We start from the raw sequence: 19,452 nt of genomic DNA, 5'->3' as shown, positions 1-19,452 counted from the left end.
GGGTGTAAAAAGGTTTAAAAGTAGATTGGCAGATACAGTTGTTTTCATTCGAATTGAACTGATTTCTTTTTAGGATTACTCAAAGAAAAAAGCCCAAATCAAAAAATGTATGTGTCTGTATATATTTATATATATAATCTTTAATCTTGTTGAAGTCTTTGATGCGCTCTGTGCCCGTCAGGAGAAAGAAAACAGAATATTTCCTACTTGATGGTCTCTACAAGATTACCCTATCAGGTGCAAACCGCTGACATGTTTCCACCCACCAACAACCAAAAAAAAAAGTCTCTGTGTGCCCAAATGTGAAGCCGCAGACGCACAAACACCACTGACAGGCAGTGCTGCGCCATCATCAGCCCCGAACCTCTCCAGGGATCTGCTGCTGTGGCTACCGCTCGTTGTTTTTTAAAAATATATATATAACTTGGATAAGTTTGTCTGCTCAGTTTGTCTTCTGAGGACCTCCTTTTTTTATTCGTTTTATTTTTCAGCATCAACCCATGGCAGAATAAAATGATCAGTTCAAGGTGTAAAAATCCCCCACAGGTACGGAAGGAGGTGGGGAGTCTGTGATCCTTTGAGGAGCAGGAGTTGGTTTCTGGGGGAACGTTAGTGCGTAAAATTCAACGGATCGTTTTTAAGAAAAGTTTTTTTTCTATTTTTCCCGTTTTTGAAAGGTTGTAGTGATCCTTTTTTACGCCTGGCACCAGTTCACGGAGCACTTCTCATCTGTTGAGGAACAGAGGAGACTGAGTTGAGGAAAAAAAAAAGTGTTTTGGATAGTTTCCCCCAACAAGGAAGCGCCAAATGTTGCTCTGCGTAACTTTGCTGCTGCCTTCCCGTCATCTGTCCTCACACTGGGATTCAATCTGTCGCTTCCCCCCGGAGCTGTGTGCGTAAAAGACGCGCAGCGGTGCGGAAGCCCGAGAGGCAGAGAACAGAGAGGAGGGCGACTTGGGGCTCTGGAACTGTGGAAGCAGGTGTATTTCAGCCGTTTTTCTGAAAGCCAAGATGTCTCTGCTGCCTTCGAGGTTCATATACCTGTAAGTGTTCCACATCTCGGTTTGACTTTAAACTCACGCATTCTTACCAATAGAAGTCGCCAAAAACTTCATATTTGTGCATTGGTGTCATTCACGTAGGCTGCGTTTATTTTTCATGTAATTGCCTGTGATTCACCCCCACCATTCTCCCTCTTCTCTCCCCCTTCTCTCCTCTTAGGTGTTTACATTTTCTGGTACTCTATTTCCAACTACAGGTACGTTTACACTCTTCTCACCTCTGTTTCTGCGCTTGCATGTCCACGTGCAACTCTTAAAACAAAAATGTAACTCATGATGAAATGACGGGGTTCCCTTTCATGTAAACCTGTAATATGGCGCATTTTATCCTTATTTATTAACGATCCTGGAAAAACAAACGGCTAATAGATTTAAACGTTTGAGTCACAGCGAAAAGTTTTGAATTTTAATTCGTTTTATATAAAATATTAATAGCAAAACACAGACATGTGAAGCTGTCCCTTTTAAGACTTTAAAAGCTTAGTTGTGCTGCAAATATTTCGACCCCTGCAGTTGAAATTTGCCTGTTGACCAGATGACTCGTTTTGCTGCCTTAGTTTTTATTAGTTTTGTCTGACTTTGAGCAGTAATTATTTGCAGGCACCCGCAGCTAATTGACTGGATTTACTTTGCTGCAACAGGGTCCCCTTTATCAGAGCCTGTTGTGTGCAACAATTTACTTGCAACATGTAAATATGAATCATAGTATTTTTGGATCATCTTAGAGATAAATCAAAATGATAAAACATAAATAATATAAATATAAAAAAGGAACTGTCTGGTTTTAATCTGTCATCTATATCTTTACAATTAGACATTCCAGTCAGGCATAATTTGCTGTTTTTAAAATATAATTTTTATAAAGTCATAAAAGGGAATAAGAATAATAAATGCACATTTTAAACAAATCAATTCTTAAAGGAAGAAATCTTTGTGATTATTTTGGATGAATTTTGCTAAATCTTCTGCTAAATTCTCCTTTTTCATTCAGTGCAGATCTAAACACCTTAAATAATTGAAAAAATTGAAACTTGAATCTGCTGTCCTGCTTGAATTTTCCAAAAAAAGTGAAAAGTAAAATGAATATTAACCACTCCCTATTTGGTAAAATAAATGATGTCTATGCACAACGTGACCCATTTCTTTATTTGGTCTAATCTAATGTGCTTATAAAATTTAGTTTTAAGAAGTTTAAACTACAGATAAAGGTATTTATCAAAGAAAAAGGCTTATTGTTATTTAAATGGTGTTAGTTTAATTATTCATCCATTTTCTTTACCCACATTACATTTTTTGGGTTTCGGGGAAGTTTAATCATTTAATATCAGTAATTAAAAAAATAATCCTTATTGCCCCATTAAATTGTTTCACTTTGTTATGACCAGTTTTAATAAAACTTACTTCAAGATGTGGTTGTGATTTTCTGAAAATAAAATAAAAAAAACCAAACAAAAATAAAATAAAATGAAGAATTTGAATGAATGACTCACAGTATGGACGGTTTGGCGCTGCCATCACACGAGTGTGTGCATATTTGTGGATCCTACCCGTTTGTTTTAAGAAGATAGTTCGGCATATCTGAGATGGATGCAACAACTCGGCTTCCTGCAGAGAAGATGCCTGCCAGACGTTTGAAGTTGAAACCGTATCCGTTTTCATTCTTTTGAGGAAAGCAGACGTGTGATAAAAACTATTGTCACTACAGCATTCACCTCCGCCATGTGCTTAGGCTTGCCCCTCCATTCAGATGAAATCCAACTGTCTCCCAAAGACACCTTCATATTTGTTTAGAGAGGGGAAGATTTGGGATAAATCCCTCAGCAGCTCAGTGTTTTCTTGTGTGGTAGTTTTTTTTTCCTACTCGTCAGCTTTGAGGTTCGTGTTTGACAACCGATGAGCAGCTTTGAACACATTTCTGGATAGTTTGGCTTGAGCTGCTTGTTGTTGGAAACATATTCCGTTGGAAATTAGGATTTAAGGTTTGGTTCCTTCTTTGTTTATCCGTTATGGTAGTTGCTGCTTAATTAAAGCACTGTGCGGATCATCTGACATGAAGGCTTCCTTGATGTTGAGAGGACAAATCATATTGGTTGTTGTGAAAGTTTAAAGTACTTTTTTTAAAGTGTACAAATCTTCCTAACAGAGTTCTGGTTCTGTTTGAGTTTAAGAGTAAGTATTTGGTTAGAGTTTCAGCTGTAAAAATTTTGTTAAAAGATCAGGAGATTGTTTTTTTAGGATCCTCCTTTCAGGCCTCTTCCACATTTTAGAAGCCTCTAAACCGTATTTTTTTGAAACTGGGTTCCAGAGAGAGAAAATCTTGAAACACCAAGGTGGCATTCTCGTGTGGACAGACTAAACACAACCTTTTGAAAACGATGATGTCAAAGTCCCACCTCCTGCCTAACCTATGACCCCAGTAATGACCGATTACAAGTTTGTGTTGTAGATGCCAGTTGTTCAACTATAGCAAAAGTGTAGTAAACCATAATAGCCTTAAATAGAGCAGCACACAAACCCTTGTTAACACATTAAGTAATCTAAGGGCAAAAAAGTTTTTATCCTTTTATTGATGCTAAAACATACACTGCAAAAAAGATACATGGTACACATAAAGTAAACATTAAAAAAATACAGGAAATAAGGATAACTTTAAAAGGATAACACTTGTAAATAAATAATTTACTCTGATCCTTTTGAACATTAGGAGAAAAACTCTTCCCTCTGTGTTTCCATGGATGCTGGGCCTAAAATTGGTCAATATGTCTGCGGACTCCCAATCAGTAAAAACAGAAGTTCCACTTTGTGGTCAGTCCACAAAAATCATTTGTTTTTTGTTCTTGTATTTGCCATCCATCTGTTTGCTCTCATGTTTACATGTTGGAGCATCTGCTGTAACATATTTTTGTTACAGCGCCACATTTTGGCCTGTTATAGTCACTACGGCATTTGGATCATTTTCTGTGTTTCCGTGTGGATTAAAACATTTCAAGAAATAGTGCCGTGTTTACAAGGAAAGAGAAAAATTCTTTGTAAAGACAGCGTTTCTGTGTGGAGGGGACCCAGTGCACCTGCACGAGTTAATTCCTTGACATACCTTCAGTTAGGGCATGCATTGAGTTTCATTTGGTGGAGAAAGTCCAATGTGAGCTTTCTTACAGAACCCATTTCTGCTGGAAACATTCTTTGTGAAACCTGTATGACATCTGGTTCAGAAGAGGTATGTGAGGAGCCTTTGCAGAGCCGAGCTCTGATTTGCAGAAGCTGTTTGTCTTTTGTCCCTGATTTAAAGGATTTGTTCATCTGAAGCCACTATATACCATCATGTTTGCTACGTGTCATTAGAAGGCAGATTAACAAGGACTCAGGGTATGTAATGCCTGTGTAATTAGCCAGCTGAGAACAGCCACATAAAAAGCAATTACTGTGCAATTACCACAGCATACAGCTGGGGAGATCAGATCTTGGCCTGAACTGAGATTCCAGGGCTTCTGAAAGTATATGTTACCGCTTAAACATGTTGCTTCTGTTGCGTTGCTAAAATACCACTAAAAGAGTAATTTCCTCCATCCTTCTGTCAGGTTTTAGTTGATTCATAAACACCAGGCTGATGAGAGGTGGAATGCCGATTTCTGCAACTTTATACTAAACAATTCTTTCCTTAAAGAGAGCCTTTGTGATGTAAGAAGATTCTTATTCATGTCCTCTGCCTTTTAGTCTTTTCTAATTTATAGACTGTTTGGCCTGCAGGCAGATATTTGTTTGATGATAGTGCAACAGGTCTGGATGCTTCAGGTGTATAATTGCTAGTGGCTTGGTTGTTTGTGGAAATGGAGTACAGGTTTCTCAGCTGTGCTTGGGGCACATTATATTTTGTCTCAATACAAACCAGCACATGGTTGCTTTGCAGGCTTTGCACTTCTTCTGCTGGATTTTTACTCAAACAGTGACTTCATTAGTGTGCCTTGTGATGTATTTAGCTCCTTGTAAATGCATAGCATGTAAAACATGAAAGCAAAGAAAGAAACAGTAAAATGGAACAGCCACAGTTTTTTTTCAGTTATTATCTCAGTTTTTAAACCCCGAAGCACAGTTTTTTTTGACCCAGAGCCCATAAAGCTAACAGGACACGTTACTATCGACACCTGTGCTGTGACGGTCTCCCTGTCTGTCTCTCCTTCTTACATTCCTGTCTCACTCCTCTATGCAGGAATCGCAGCAGAGCACTGCTGACTTTAGCTTCTACATCGAGAACCACACAAGAAACCCAGACGACTTAAGCCGGAAGCAGGTCCGAATCTACCAGCTCTACAGCAGAACCACGGGCAAACATGTCCAGATCTTGGGGAAGAAAATCAACGCCAATGGAGACGATGGGGGCACGTATGGTATGGAAGATTTTTTGTGCATCCTAAAACTCAGCCTAGATGAAGGCTTTGATCCTTCTAATTCAGTGCCCCAAGTGGGCTGGTGGTCTAAGTGGGTCAGTAGCTGCACTTCTAAATGTTCGGCCTTACTGTACCATTACTTTTTGTCATAAACCTGCTGGTTTATAGTGTCACTAACTGTAAGATACAGTTGAATCTTAAACTACAGGAAGTCATGACTGCTTCTGACTGGATCAAATAAAGTGAATCAGAAGACATGTGGCTCATCAGGAACAATGGCTGGTTCAGAGTTAAGCACAAGTAGCCAATCGCAGCCACAGCCGGGCGTGTGTTGGGAATCCGATCAGTGGAGCCGAGAACCAAAATATAGACAGTCTGTAACATCAAAAGGAGGATTGTTAATGGAAGCAAACAGTGATTCTGATTTAAGTCTTGGCTAAACAAAATGTTGACATTCAACATGAGAACAGAGCAACACATTTTTGTGCTTAACTTCTGTGCAACGCATCCACCTCCTTTTTGGGGGAAACAATCCCTCCACTTTGACTGGAGGTGAATAGAAATCTGAACTTCTGATTTGTTTTCTAAGAAAACTATTTCAGATTAGAAGCACTTGGAGAGCACAAACCTCCACCTGGACCACAGGGTCATTAAGAAATTGTAGGATCCGATTCATGATGATCTGGATAACCACCAAAATGTAATCACTAAAGTAATCTTGCAAAATAAAAGAACAAAACAACAACTAGCACTATCAAAAACATAACCTCCTTGGTGTATGAAATAAGACTATTGAAGCTTTTAAGTGTTTAAAAGTTATGGCCCATTAGGAAAATAATTTTTTAATGTCACTGGTGATCAATGATCTCCAGCATTTTATAGAAAAACTTTCAGAAATAATTACTGAAGTTCATCAGACTGAACAATTTATTTTTTTTAAGCTACATTTGGCTGTTGGTCATGAGTGTTTCTAATAGTAAACTAATTAAATCAATATTACGTGCACTATTTTTCCCTTTGAGCGCCGTTTTGAAGATTCCTTCTTAACGCAGCCCTATTAGACTGTTTGCCTTCCATTGTTTGGAGGTGGTGGTCTCTGTTTGTCTAGTGCAACAGTGGTGACATTTGGAAGCCACCCATTAGTGATAGAGATGGATGAAAGCTTGTTGAAACGGATGACCTCGCAGTGGATTTTTTCTGATGCGTTCAGAGCAATCCTGTTTTTACTTTAATGCCCTAATATATCGCTGTTTTTTCATATGGTTAAAAACAACTTTTATTCTTTGCTATTCTGCAAATCATTATTAACTGTTGGCCATGTGGGATTCAAATAAGTAAAACTAATTAACTTGGTTTCTTAAAGCAAGGAACTGTGCACACTGGGCATGGAAAAGCACCTGGGAGACTTTGTTCTAAAATATCTGATAAGTTTTGATACAACCTTGAGTAGAACCACTTTGCACAGACTTTTTCACTTTTTCAGATCAAATATGGCAAATGAGTAAATTGATGGTCAGCAAAGAACTCTTTGAAGTACCTTTCAGCTTTGCTTCCCTGCAGATATTTTGCTCGTAACAGCTGACTCACAGCTCTAAAATTGCCGGTCTCGAATGCCTCTAAGTGAGTGTGCTCAGTCACAGATGCGCAGAGGCGAAGTTTCCTTGCTGCTTGTTAGAGCTTGAGTGGAAGCAGATCCAATTTTTCCCATGAGCCTTTGCCAATTCTACCCCCCTTCTTGTCCCTCACTAACCTCCTCCCCATCCAGCTGCAGTACCTGGCACCTGTGAACTCCTTTGCACTCACAAGTAATGTTCACTGTGAAAGACTGTAGACTCACAACAAAGAGCCAACAAAACACCCCCAGAAGACATATTGTACTTTGTTGCAGGGCTTTTTGACTTATCTGTACATCTAAAGTGGACCATTATAATCCCTTTTTTGTTTTAGTGTAGCATATTCGTTACTTTTAGGAGACCTGAGCGATCTTCCTGCAGAACAGTCGATTGTAACTGATGCCTGCTGTCCACAAAGAGCAGATGGTGGGTCACTAAAAAAGGCTTTTTAACTGATAAAAGTTGAAATATGGAATTACCACTGGAGTTCCCAGCTTTTTCCTGACAGGTGGCCTCTTATTGAGGTCAATATATGGCTGTGGCCCACATTTTTCAGATTGCATCAGTGCACAAAAAAAGGGAAAAACAGCCAAGAAGGAGAGCTGATGAATGTGTTCAAGGCCCACAGCGCCTGGGGTTTTGTTAAAACAATTTATGCAAGGTTATGCGTTTTAAAAATTGACCAGGTTAAGACTTCACTCAGATTAATTTCTTTTTTACTTTTAGCTTTGTTATTTAATGTACTATGATAATATTTTTTTATGATTTAGACATTAGTTAGGCAATAATTGTTCCTTCATTCATTATCAAGGGAATATAAATGCTTCCTGTCCTTAAATTTATGATTGTTTTGTGAGAGTTATGGTTTAAAAGTGCCTTCATTTAAAATAATAGGACCACACTCCCACTATTTGCAATGACATAAACACATGATAGTGGTATTTATTTCATTTAGAGTCATTAAAAGTTTTAATTTTAGTGGCAATTTAGTTGGATTTACTGATGCATTGACCTGTCAAAGTACTTTGTTGATAGTTTATTTAAATGTGTATTGGTGTTATTGACAAATAACACCAATACACATAATCTCTCCAGATAGACAAGGTTGATGCCAAAAGTTAGAATTCTTGAAGTATGTGTTATGAATTAGTTTGAGCTTCTGCAACACCAAATTTTAGCTCAATATCTGTAAAATCAAAAGAGTTGTAGCCAATTTTGTGTTTTCTAAGATCAATTGGCTGTGGCAGCCTTTTTGAGTTGGGTTGACTTCAAAAGTTAATCAGTTGTAGATGCATATCCAGTGATTAGTTTCTAAAAGTTTCATTAAAATATGTCCAGTGGTTTATGAGATATTTAGCTAACAGACAGAGAAATGAACCTACTCAGAAAGAAATGATCAACTGCCTTTCATGGTGGCAGGTGTTAAAAAGGAAACTGTTGTATTTGTTGTTCTGAGGTGACATCTTATCCCCGAGCTTGAAATTTTTTGATATCCAAACAAACCCGTTCATGATGGGAAGGTCACAAACCCTCGCCGGCCTTAAACGTAAACCAATCGCGCAGCAGTTTGTTCCTCCTCGGTGACCCCAAAATGGCCCAGACTCTTCTCTCGAGTGATAAAACCAAGTTAGAACAAACAGACGTCCCTCAGAACAGAAGGAGGAACTGTTCTCTCCTCCCACACGTTTAAGACAGGTCACCTACTTCCCACTTTTCTCCCGAGGTTTGATTTTAGGGTGGGGGGTTACTTCGGCCTCCGAGCCCCTCTCACCCCCTCGCCCCATTCTTCCTCTGCTCCCTTGAGCGCTACTGAATAGGCCTGTGTGTTAAACAAATGGATCATCTCAACTTTTTGATTGAGTGAGCACAGACTAAAGGGAACTTGAAACCCAATCCTGAGGGGCACATAACCGCTCCACAAATGTTTGGCAGATCTCTTCGCTGGTCTAAGAGCGAGCAGAGACAAAGCTGACCTTGCAGGGGTTAACGTTTAGGATGGGAGCAGGAGTTGGGTGTCAGGGGGCTCAGAACAATAAACGAGCTACCAGGATACATTTTTAGAGTGGATTATTGCTGTGTCAGGCTGGCAGGACAATGGCACAGGGGTTTGATTCATAAAGGCAAAGGTGGACAATAATATCTGTGTCTGTCTGATTCGAAAATATCTCATGATTCACTGAACAGATTTTAATGACACTTGTAGAAATAATCATTACCTGTATGACTACAACTGATTAACCCTTTGGCCACTAAAGCCAGCTGACCTTACAAAACAAAAAATGCTATATTTCGGTCAGTTTTACAGATAATAAGCTAAAACTTTGCATGCTAGTGGCTGAGAGTCATTCACAGCACATACTCTGAGCATAACACCTCACAATATCAGGATGACATTGTTATGTCCATCTCAGCATGAGAAAGTTCTGGTATGAAAGGTAGCGGGTGATATGCATTCCTTCAAGAAATAATAGATGTTTAATTTAAACTGAGATGGTAGACTAAAGCAGTCTTTCTATCAGTTTATCATGGAAAAAAGGTGTGATTTTGCTTGTATTCCATTTAATTTTAAAGCTTTTTGCATCTTATATAAATTTTCTTGTTTCCTTGTGTTTTTTATCCTGTTATAAAGAGGGCAAAGTTAAGCAAAAGGTGACTTTTTCATTTTGGCAAATGTGATTAAAACACGAATTAGGAAATAACCAGTTTAATAGTCCAAGGCTTTCCTGGCTTTAACAAATGTTACTGTTTTTCTTTTCCAGCTCTTCTTGTTGTTGAGACAGAAACATTTGGGAGTCACGTCCGCATAAAAGGAAAAGAAAGTGAACATTACATTTGCATGAACGAGAAGGGGAAAATCGTCGGAAGGGTGAGTAACTTTTAGTCGCCTACTTTTTTCGAGGGGAAAGTATACAGAAGTAAGGTCATAAAAGATTCATTTCCGCACATATCAAAACGTATATTTTAAACCGAGCTCTTAATCCTGTCTGAATTTGATAGAACCTCTGATTTGTTTTCGCTTGTTGTTTTCGTACACCCTAACAAAACCCTTTTGATAGCTCACAGCCATTCTTCCATTACGTAATCAGCCTACTCCTTTGACACTCGATCAGTCAATTACAGACTGCAATCACCACAATACATTGAGAGACTAATGGTCACTTAGGAGGAATGCCATTGCAATTATATCACTTAGTCACACCAGGTGGCCACGAGAGCGGGATGACTGCAGCTCTGCAGGCAACCACTTGGATACGGAAAAAAGTTAATATTGAAACACGTTCTGTTCTTTTGAGAACATTGTTTTTAATTTCATAACTTGTAGCCAGTAAGGTGGGGGTGCAGACACTCACAGAGGTTTGTGCTCCTTTGTTTTTATATTTTAGAAACATGCACTGTTGCAATAACTTTGTTCATTCAAAAATGATATTTGAAACTTCTCTTTAACTTGATGTGGGATTGAAATTACGAAACAGTTGCGCTTTGTCAGCCTGTAATTTTCACACTCATTAATAAAAAAAACTAAATAGCAGGTAAGTCATTTAAACAGTTTATAACCTGTATAGTCGGAAAAAACATATGTTATAAGTCGTTACAGCTTGAAAAAAACAAGGAAAAGAAAAGCTGAGGCAGTTTAATTTTCTTAAAACAAACTCTGCAGTGAGCATCTGCCAAATATTCACAGAAACCCATGTTTTCAGGGTTATGGGATAGTTTATCATTACTGCACAAAAACTTTATTTGGATTTGTTTCATTATTTAACAGTAATGTACTTGCGCATTAATATTCAGATATGGTTAAATAATTGAATAAATGTTTGAAAGAGCATGCAACAGGACTTCTTGATGTGCATAAAACTATTGAAGTTAACTAATAGCTAGACAGTATAGCAAATATGTGCCTGAAATGAATCCTCCTACCTTTAAATGGTATCTCACGGTGTTCATGAAGGCGTCTTTAGTTGCCTCAGATTATCCTTGCATAGGGAGCGCAGATTGAATTCAAAAGGTTTTGTCTCAGAATAATAACAGAAACATTGTAGGCATCTCCAACCCTTCTGCATTTTGTTGTGGGAGTCTCCAACTCCTCTCAAGAGCACTAGAGATGTATTTTGACACCTGCAGAGAGTTCTGCTCTGACAGAAAACATCTAAAAATGTCCACGTTTAAATAACTAAACAATGGTGAATAACTGAACAATGTGCAGGGCCAAGAATGCAGTTCTGCAAGCCAGCCACATGAAAATACAGTGAGATTTTCACATTTTGGCCACTCAGAATACAGCAGCATGGCTTGCTGGTCACTTAAAATGTAGTGAGACTGCAAAATAAAATTTGTTAATTTCTCTTCAATTTTCAAGCAATTTTGAGTCTCTAATAGTCACAGCCCAGTGATGCTAGGTTAGCTTATCATAAATATTATAGTTAAAAATTAAAGTCACCCTCATTATCTGTTCCTTTTTTAGTTTTCTTGCCTTTGTTGCTCCATGCGGTTGTTTTTGTTTTTTGCTAAAAAATGAAAAGTAAAATAAATAAATAATCTGTCTTAATCCATAGAACTAAACAAAAACAATGGGAATTATACCTAATTCATTGAATCTAATGCTTAAAACTTAACTTAGTTTTGACCAAAGGACATCCAGACACAACATCAGTATGCGGCACCACCAGAGGGAGAAATTCATGCACAAGCAGAGTTTAAGAAAACTTTTGTTCTGAGGAAGATTAAAATATTGAAACCTACCCTGCTCATTATTCACCAACTACCTCGAAATATTATATTTAACTCAATACTGAAAAAGAAAAACAGCAAGAAGTTGGTTGAAGAAAAGGTGATGGTGCTGTTAAAAACTAACATCCATGTTTTCCTCCTTCAGCCCGATGGAAGGAAGCAGGAGTGCGTCTTTGTTGAGGAGTTCTTGGAAAACAACTACACAGCCCTTGTGTCGGCCAAGTACAAAGGATGGTACCTCGGCTTCAACCGGAAGGGGCGGCCCAAAAAGGGCTCCAACACCACGCAGAGGCAGCAGGAAGTCCACTTCATGAAACGCCAGCCGAAGGGCAAGGCGGGTCCACTGGAGGAGTTCCGTTTCACTACAGTAACAAAGCGGACACGAAGGGCTCGGCGATTAAAACCCAACCCCAAGAGGAACTGATGGCACCACTGGGACAGCACTAGATACCCTCGCTGGGGGGAATCACCTTAAAGACTTCACCTCTGTAAAAGAAAGACAGATAAAAAGAACAAAGATGTTTTATTTTTGTATTTCAGGATGACAGAACACTTCGTGACTCTTGGATTCTTCTGAGTTGGTGTCATTGTGCTTTCTGTCATGTTATTTATACTGGATCAACTAAAAGGACTTCTGAGAGGACTCCTGTGGCTGCTGTCCTCAGCTTCGTCTGAACTGCGAGCTGCGGCATACTTTCTTTTTGACAATGGGAACTGAAGCAGGAGCTGACGCAATGTTATAAAAATCAGCCAACTAGAGATTTATTGGAATACCTGTCGGTTTTTGTTTGTGTTGCTCCTGACAACGCGGATCCCATACTTTCCACTGGAATTAGACACCATGGAGATGAAGCATGGAGAGAGGCGGCAGGTGACACTGTGCTGCTGGGATAACTGTGTAGCTTTGAGTGCAATATTTTACAGGTCTCTTTCTTTCCACACGTCTCTCACCCCTGAGGTTTGCTCGTGGCTCTTGGAATGTGCTGAAACCTCTGAGTTCTGAGTGTGATCTCTGTGACATTTCCATGCAGCTTGTGATTCAGCTAAAACACGACGTGCTATGACTAGCCAGGCACCCTCTCTGGCTTCAGTCTTCTTTAAACACTAAAAGAAAAACAGTGCAAACAAAAAGAATAATACAACAGCTGATGTGATTCATAATTCCACACTGTCTTCCAGTTTCATCACACTTGGGGAAAGATGGTAATCCCTTTTTGTCCTTCTTCAGACTCGTTTCTATCAGCTCTTCCTCACACGTGTTAAAGCTGTTTCAAATGACAATGCCTTGATTTTTCAAGTGAGAGCTTGCCAGTTTTTAGAGGCTGGTGATGACTTCTTCTACCTCCTTGTGCTTTTGTTTATCTTTGCTTAGTCTGATTGTCTGTTCAGTTAATCTCAAGAACATTTCAGTTGAATCTGTTGAACTCAGCTTTTTTTTTGTTTGTTGTTTTTATGATTGAGTTTGTCTAGAAGATGCTTTCGGGAAAACGCACATCAGTCATCCACAGACAGGTATTCCATACATCAATTACTTCCTAATCATATTTAACAATTAAAACTACTTCTCAAAAACTCAAAGGACAGGATTCAGGGATCCTTTAAGTCACCTGGAGTTTGTATCTGAATCCTTAAAGGAAATGTTTTCTTCTCGCTGACAACAAACTCCAGTTTTGTTTAGTTTTTTTTTTTTTTTTTTTTTCCATCAGTAGTATGTATTTACCTGTCAGCTGGCAGTCTTTTGTATGAGTTACTACTAACAACGTGACACATTTATGTTTTTTTAAACAAATCTAAGCAAAAAATAATTTTATGACTATTATTAAGATATTTATTGCCTCTCTTTGTAAATAAAATGTGAGTTTTATTTGGCCTCTGTTAATAAAATGAGGACTATATTTAAAAAAAACAAAAACAAAACACACTCATGTCTTTATTGTGCTCTCAGTGAAGGTAGAACTCCAGCAACGCGCCCTCTGATGATGACACTGTCCGAGAGATAAATGCTGCAGGTAAAGATTGGTTGGACATAGCGTACATTCCCTTCTCTGCATACTGCCAAGGTATGCATTTTTATATACAAACTCAAAGTGTGAGGACTGCTATTAAGGTCATCGCTTCGAGAAAGACCGATTGCAACATCTCTAAAGGCTTTAAGTGCATGAGAGTTCGCACACTCGGTAGTTTTTACAAACGGGAAGAAACAATAATTTGTAAATATCAGGTTTTCCTTGTGAGTTCCATGGAAATATAAAGAAAAAGAAACTTTTGGTCAAGCTGTAGAAAACTGGAGATGAGCCAAGAGGTGATCGGATGCACCTACATCTTTATTTGATGTGAAACCCCCCCTCCTTGAAATCAATAAAAACATCATATTTTAGGCACTTTTGCATTTTTTAATGTGCTACAGGAATGCAGAGAAGCATGCCTTATATTGCTGTGTGCAGGAATGATGTTTACAGTAACGGTCAGAGTGAAAGATGGAGGCTTTGAAGGGGGGAAAAATAGTCTTGTTTAAATTCCTTGCAATGTTATCAGCCCCCCCCTTCACTCCACTCTGGTAGTCACCTCCAACAGATCTTCAGATTCCACACTGTGTCATGGGATTTTGAATGTCTGACATGCTTTTAAAGATGGATCCGCAGAGCTCAATGTATGATGCACTCTTAAAGGTGCTCAATGAAATGTCAGAAAGAGTGGTCAAAAAGTAACTCATAAAGTAAGAAACTAATTTTTTCTCATATTAATGGTTGTTGTGTTCTTAAAAGGAATATTCGGACGCAAACTTTGTGTACAGCTTCCAACTATTACAAGCTTTTGTTTACTTACGGAAACAGCCAAAGTGACTGAAAATAGGTCAACAACGACAATGTTCATGCAAGACCCATTTGGAATCGAGAAATCTGACAGTTTTGATGTATTGGTATGTATTTATTCTCAAATTTGTAAAGCAAAATATATAGATTAAAGCACTTTGTTTACACTGGGTGCGTACCTGCATTTCAGAGTTTTATATCAATATATCTGGAAAACTACTACAGTAAACTTTTGCTATAGTTCAGGGCACCATTTTGCAATGAGTGCCTTTAACGTACTGCATCTGCTTTGGAGATTCTCTGCAAAGTTTGAGAGCATGTTGAATGTCATGTTATTGTTTTTAGCAGCTCATTGTTTCCTCTGTAGAGGACAACATAAAGTGCAGTAACAATCAGTATGAGATGAGTTTCACTTATTTGGTAATTATGAATAAAAATGGGGAGTTTTATTTTTTTTCTCCTTTTAGATCTTTTGCAAATATTTTTATTTTCTAAAGCTAAGGGTAAAATGAGACAATCAGGAATTCAATCAATGCAACTTTCAAAATCCTCCAAATTCTATTATGAGAGAATGACATTTGTCTTTTTTTCATACTGCATACTTCAAACTTGACCAAGCACAACCAAACTGCATCTGGGTATATTGACATTTAAACGAGCGCCCATGGTTTAAGACATGTCAGCCCATTTGCAATAAGGAGATGACATTTTTGCATAAGCCTCCTGCTAGGCTTTTCTCTGACTCAACCTTTGATCATTGGAGGCTGGATGGTCTTGGAAGTGGACCAATAACTTCAAAATGAAACATAGAATTCCCTTTTGCAAAGCTTAGCCCCTTTTCAAAGGAGGTGGAATCTTTAAAAGCAGCACTGCTTGCCAAGGAGTTTTTACTCTATTATTAGAAAATCTTAGCACATTCAAACTTTGCACAATGGGTACAGTATGACCAGAGCTATGTCAATGTGAAGAGAAACCTTGTGGTTCTCAATGAATTACACAAATGTTAGTGCAACAACAACACAGTGGTTCTTTTGCCTGTTAGGTCAGCAACCACACACTTAACAATTAGCCTTGTCAAAAGAAATTTACGTTCTTTGAGACATGAAACAACTTTTAACTGTCTGAATTTTACTGAAATTGTCTCTGAAAGTCAGTGAAAAACAAAATTCCAAAGCCAAACAAAACAAAGTTTAAGCTATCCTTTACCTTATACCATTAAATGTAGTTTCACATCATTTACTGTCAAAACAGCCCTACTGCTACCACCCATCTAAACGCTAACCACAGTCAAATGGTCGCCTTTTATGACCGAATTCCACTGGGAAAACACTGTGATTCCCAAAGTATTTTTGAATAGATGGCTGAGTTGTGTTTTTCCAGCATTACAAATGTGCTTACTGTACTTACCAGTTTCTGGGAGCCAAACCTCTTTTGTGTTCTTCTCTGAACAAAACGCAGCCAGCGTGTAATGAGAAAAAGTGAAATAAAAGGTCAGTTATTGCTTTTTCTGCCTCATTTCAAGTTCATAGAAAGCACTGAATATATATTCTAAAGATCTGCTCATAATTTGAGTTTGATAAACATTCAAATGTTTTGTTTTTTTCAGTGAAATTAGCAACAGTCTCAAGATTTGGCCATGCTGTTTAAAGAGAAAACAATAAAATAAACTAACCACAGCATTAAAAATCTTGCTGTTTGACAAAGTTATTAACTACCTTGGTGACACCATGTCTTTATCTAAAAGGTTGTGTTTCTGCTGTTCTGATGAAAACTTTTGTTTACAGGTCTCTTAATATTTTAAAATAATCTTTCACTGTCCATGTTTCAACTTCCAAGACGTTTTACAAAAAATGGCTGGATAGATTTTGCAAATACATAACATCTATGCTAATAAAGTCATCGACAATGAAAGTAATACTCCTTGAAGGAATGCATATCACTCGCCTCCTCGTCTGTGAATGTTTTAAAGAAAGATCTGGCGAACTCTCAGCTGCTGCCACACCAAATTTTAGCTCAGTGTGTGTAAATTTAACAGAGTTATAGACATTTTTATGTTTGCAAGATCAATTAGCTCTGCGACCATCTTGAATTGGGCTAATCAGTTTTAGACGTACATTTATTACAGTTATTACTTTCTGAGAGTCTCACTAAATCCATCCAGTGGTTCGTGAGATATTTTGCTAACAGACAAACACTGTGATTCACGGCGACGAAGACTTATTTGTTAAATGATTCAAAATTATTCAATTTAAAAGTTAAAGTGATTTAAAAAAATAATTTCTTGCATAAAAAATTTAAAGAAAAGTTTCTTTTTCTATTTGTTGGGTATTAATAAAAAAAAGGAAGGAACCACATAGTAGGAATAAATCCACACATACCCACAGAAACTATGTGTTTTTTTTCACATGTACACAAACACCCTGACACTCCACACACACACACGTCAGACCTCGTTCCAGCATCAACAGATGCCAGGTGACACAGCTCATTAACTTCTCCTTTCTCCTATTCTTTTGGCTCCTCATTGTTCTGAGATATGAGATGAGCCTTTGTTGAGAATTTTGTCCCCTTTTCTCTCAGCCAGGCAGGGCCCGTAATTAGTGCTTCGCGCGGGGCGTACTTTCTCACAGGGCGACAACATAATTAATCAGCGCTTTCCCACCAATAGGCAAGAACTGGCCACATTTTTAAGTTCTGATGCCTTTTTCCAGTAATGGCAATGTCAGCAAACAATAGCAAACTTTTAAAATTCACGATCCAATTATAAGATGCATCACAGTTTAAAACTTTTAGCAACAGCAGGATATTTCAGCAATACTCTTCATGGTTTAAGTCAGCATATGAGCCAAATTCTGGGTGTTGTTACATAAAATGAAAACAGTAAGAGGCAAATACTTAAAATGACATCAGCATGTGGCAACCTACCAGATGAGTTAAAATCTACTACTCCACCCGCTACCTCTCTTCTATCATCCACTCGACTTATTTTCTGAACCACTGAACTTTTGTCAGGATTTTAAATCAAAACATGCAATAGTTTTGCTTGAAGTGCAGCACAAAGCAATGACAACACGGTGCAGAGTTGTGTCGTTGTACATGTGTGTTTGTTCCAAAATGCAACATGTAGAAAAAGAAAAAACAGAAAGATGAATTGTTACAGTAAAATTTCACAACAAATTCTTTATCTCCTGCCCACATGGAGGCACCAAAAACAGGATCTTTAAACATCTCATCAAAAACTCAGTTTGTGTGTGGACAGGAGTTGCAACAGAAATGTCCTTATTCAAAAAAATATCTGAAGTACTTTGGACAGGGCCTGAGTTACTATCAGTGCCTCCTAATAGACTAGAAACCAACCAAGCTCCAATCATTTTCAACCTTTAAGGATCTGAAATGTTTTTTTTTTTGGCTCGTTTGTTTTTTTCAGAGCATAATAAGCAATTAGTAAAGCTACCCAACCAGTTTGCTAAATTGGAGTTCAGCTACCATTAGCCACTCCGTTTAAAACAATGTGCAATGTCTAAATTTTGTCCAAAGGTAGCCTACAAGATGTTTTTACACATCTTGTTTTTGAAGGCTAAGCTGATATTTAAGGGTCAGCCCTTAAATTAGATATTCTATGTTTTGACTTTATCTATGTAATTCCTTGTAACAGTTAATCAAATGGCTTTGGTACAAACCCAGCAATGAAATAGTTATTAAGAAGTTATAACAAAAAGAAGAATTGCTTCAATTTGAACTTGTCAGCTGAATGCATGCAAACCATCTTCAAACAATACACCGTGTGAAGACAATATATATATATATATAAAATCTAAAAAATTATAATACCAAGCCGGTTGGGCTCAGCATTGTGGAAAATGGAGAGAACTCTTCTTCAGGAACTATGTTAATCTCAGGAGAAATCTCAGATATTGTATCATATGATGGAAAACACTGGTCAGTCACATGATTTTACTGTGTGTCAGCTCAGAACAAAAACAGCTGGTCAACATATCATTTTATTCTTTGGCAGGTCAAACACAAACTGCAAAAGCTGTTTCTATTCCCCATTTTCCCATTAATTTTTCTTCAAAAATGAAAAAAAAAAAAAAAAAAAATCAAAAACTGCGACAGAAATTTCGCTATCAAAGTTTTGTTGTAGTTCTTAGTTTTTAGAAACCACACTGACAGCTTGATATTTATAAACACAGGGGAATAGAAGCAGATTACTGAGAATGTCTTAAACCCTTTCATGCATAGTGGTCGCTGCAGTGGACAGCTGTTTAAAAGCCATTTTCTTGTACATGGAAGGCGCTTTTTGTTATAAGTATGCATTGACCACTAAAGTGCACACGAGTGCATCATGCAAAATAAGACCATCCACTGCAAGTGCAACAAAAGTTTCTGAAATTCAAAATGGATTTATAAAAATAAAAATTCTTACGGTTTTCCCCCCACCATTGTTATTATGCCCTCAGAAATACAGAAACACTTTGGGAAAAAATCCTGGCTGAAGGTATAATAATTCATGCATGAAAGGGGTAATTTTGCACCGATATGATGTGTCCACTGTGCCTTATTATTAAACCTAAGGAAAATTTCAAATTCTGATGGCCCAGTCTTTGCAGCACAAGTTTTCTATTTTGCCAGCAGTGATCATTGGCTTACTTCCCTTCTCCTGAGGCATGCTTTATTTCAAGTCCGGTTGTCTTTCTACCTCTGTTCTCCAAGTTAGCCCTTCAGACTGATTTTGCTTCTCGTCTGTGAACTTCAATAAACAGCCTGAAGTCAAAGTGAAATAACCTTCAATCATCTTATTATTGACCCATAAGATAATCCAACATTGCATGAATTTGAGTTAATGTTGCTC

General features: G+C 37.9%; 1 protein-coding gene across 1 annotated transcript; it reads left to right on the top strand.

Annotated features, from left to right (window-relative positions):
- Window positions 1-323: 323 nt before the first annotated feature.
- Window positions 324-15,198, top strand: fgf24 (fibroblast growth factor 24). Its single transcript, XM_017417416.3, has 5 exons — window positions 324-1,043; window positions 1,222-1,258; window positions 5,269-5,446; window positions 9,819-9,925; window positions 11,933-15,198. The coding sequence occupies exons 1-5, from the start codon at window positions 1,012-1,014 to the stop codon at window positions 12,209-12,211; spliced, it is 633 nt and encodes a 210-aa protein (XP_017272905.1). The 5' UTR covers window positions 324-1,011; the 3' UTR covers window positions 12,212-15,198.
- The last annotated feature ends 4,254 nt before the right edge of the window (window positions 15,199-19,452 follow it).

This window comes from Kryptolebias marmoratus, linkage group LG9 (genome assembly GCF_001649575.2).
Source record: "Kryptolebias marmoratus isolate JLee-2015 linkage group LG9, ASM164957v2, whole genome shotgun sequence".
Classification (NCBI taxonomy): domain Eukaryota; kingdom Metazoa; phylum Chordata; class Actinopteri; order Cyprinodontiformes; family Rivulidae; genus Kryptolebias; species Kryptolebias marmoratus.
The sequence above is the reverse complement of the archived record's forward strand: the minus strand, read 5'-3'. Positions and strand labels throughout refer to the sequence as shown.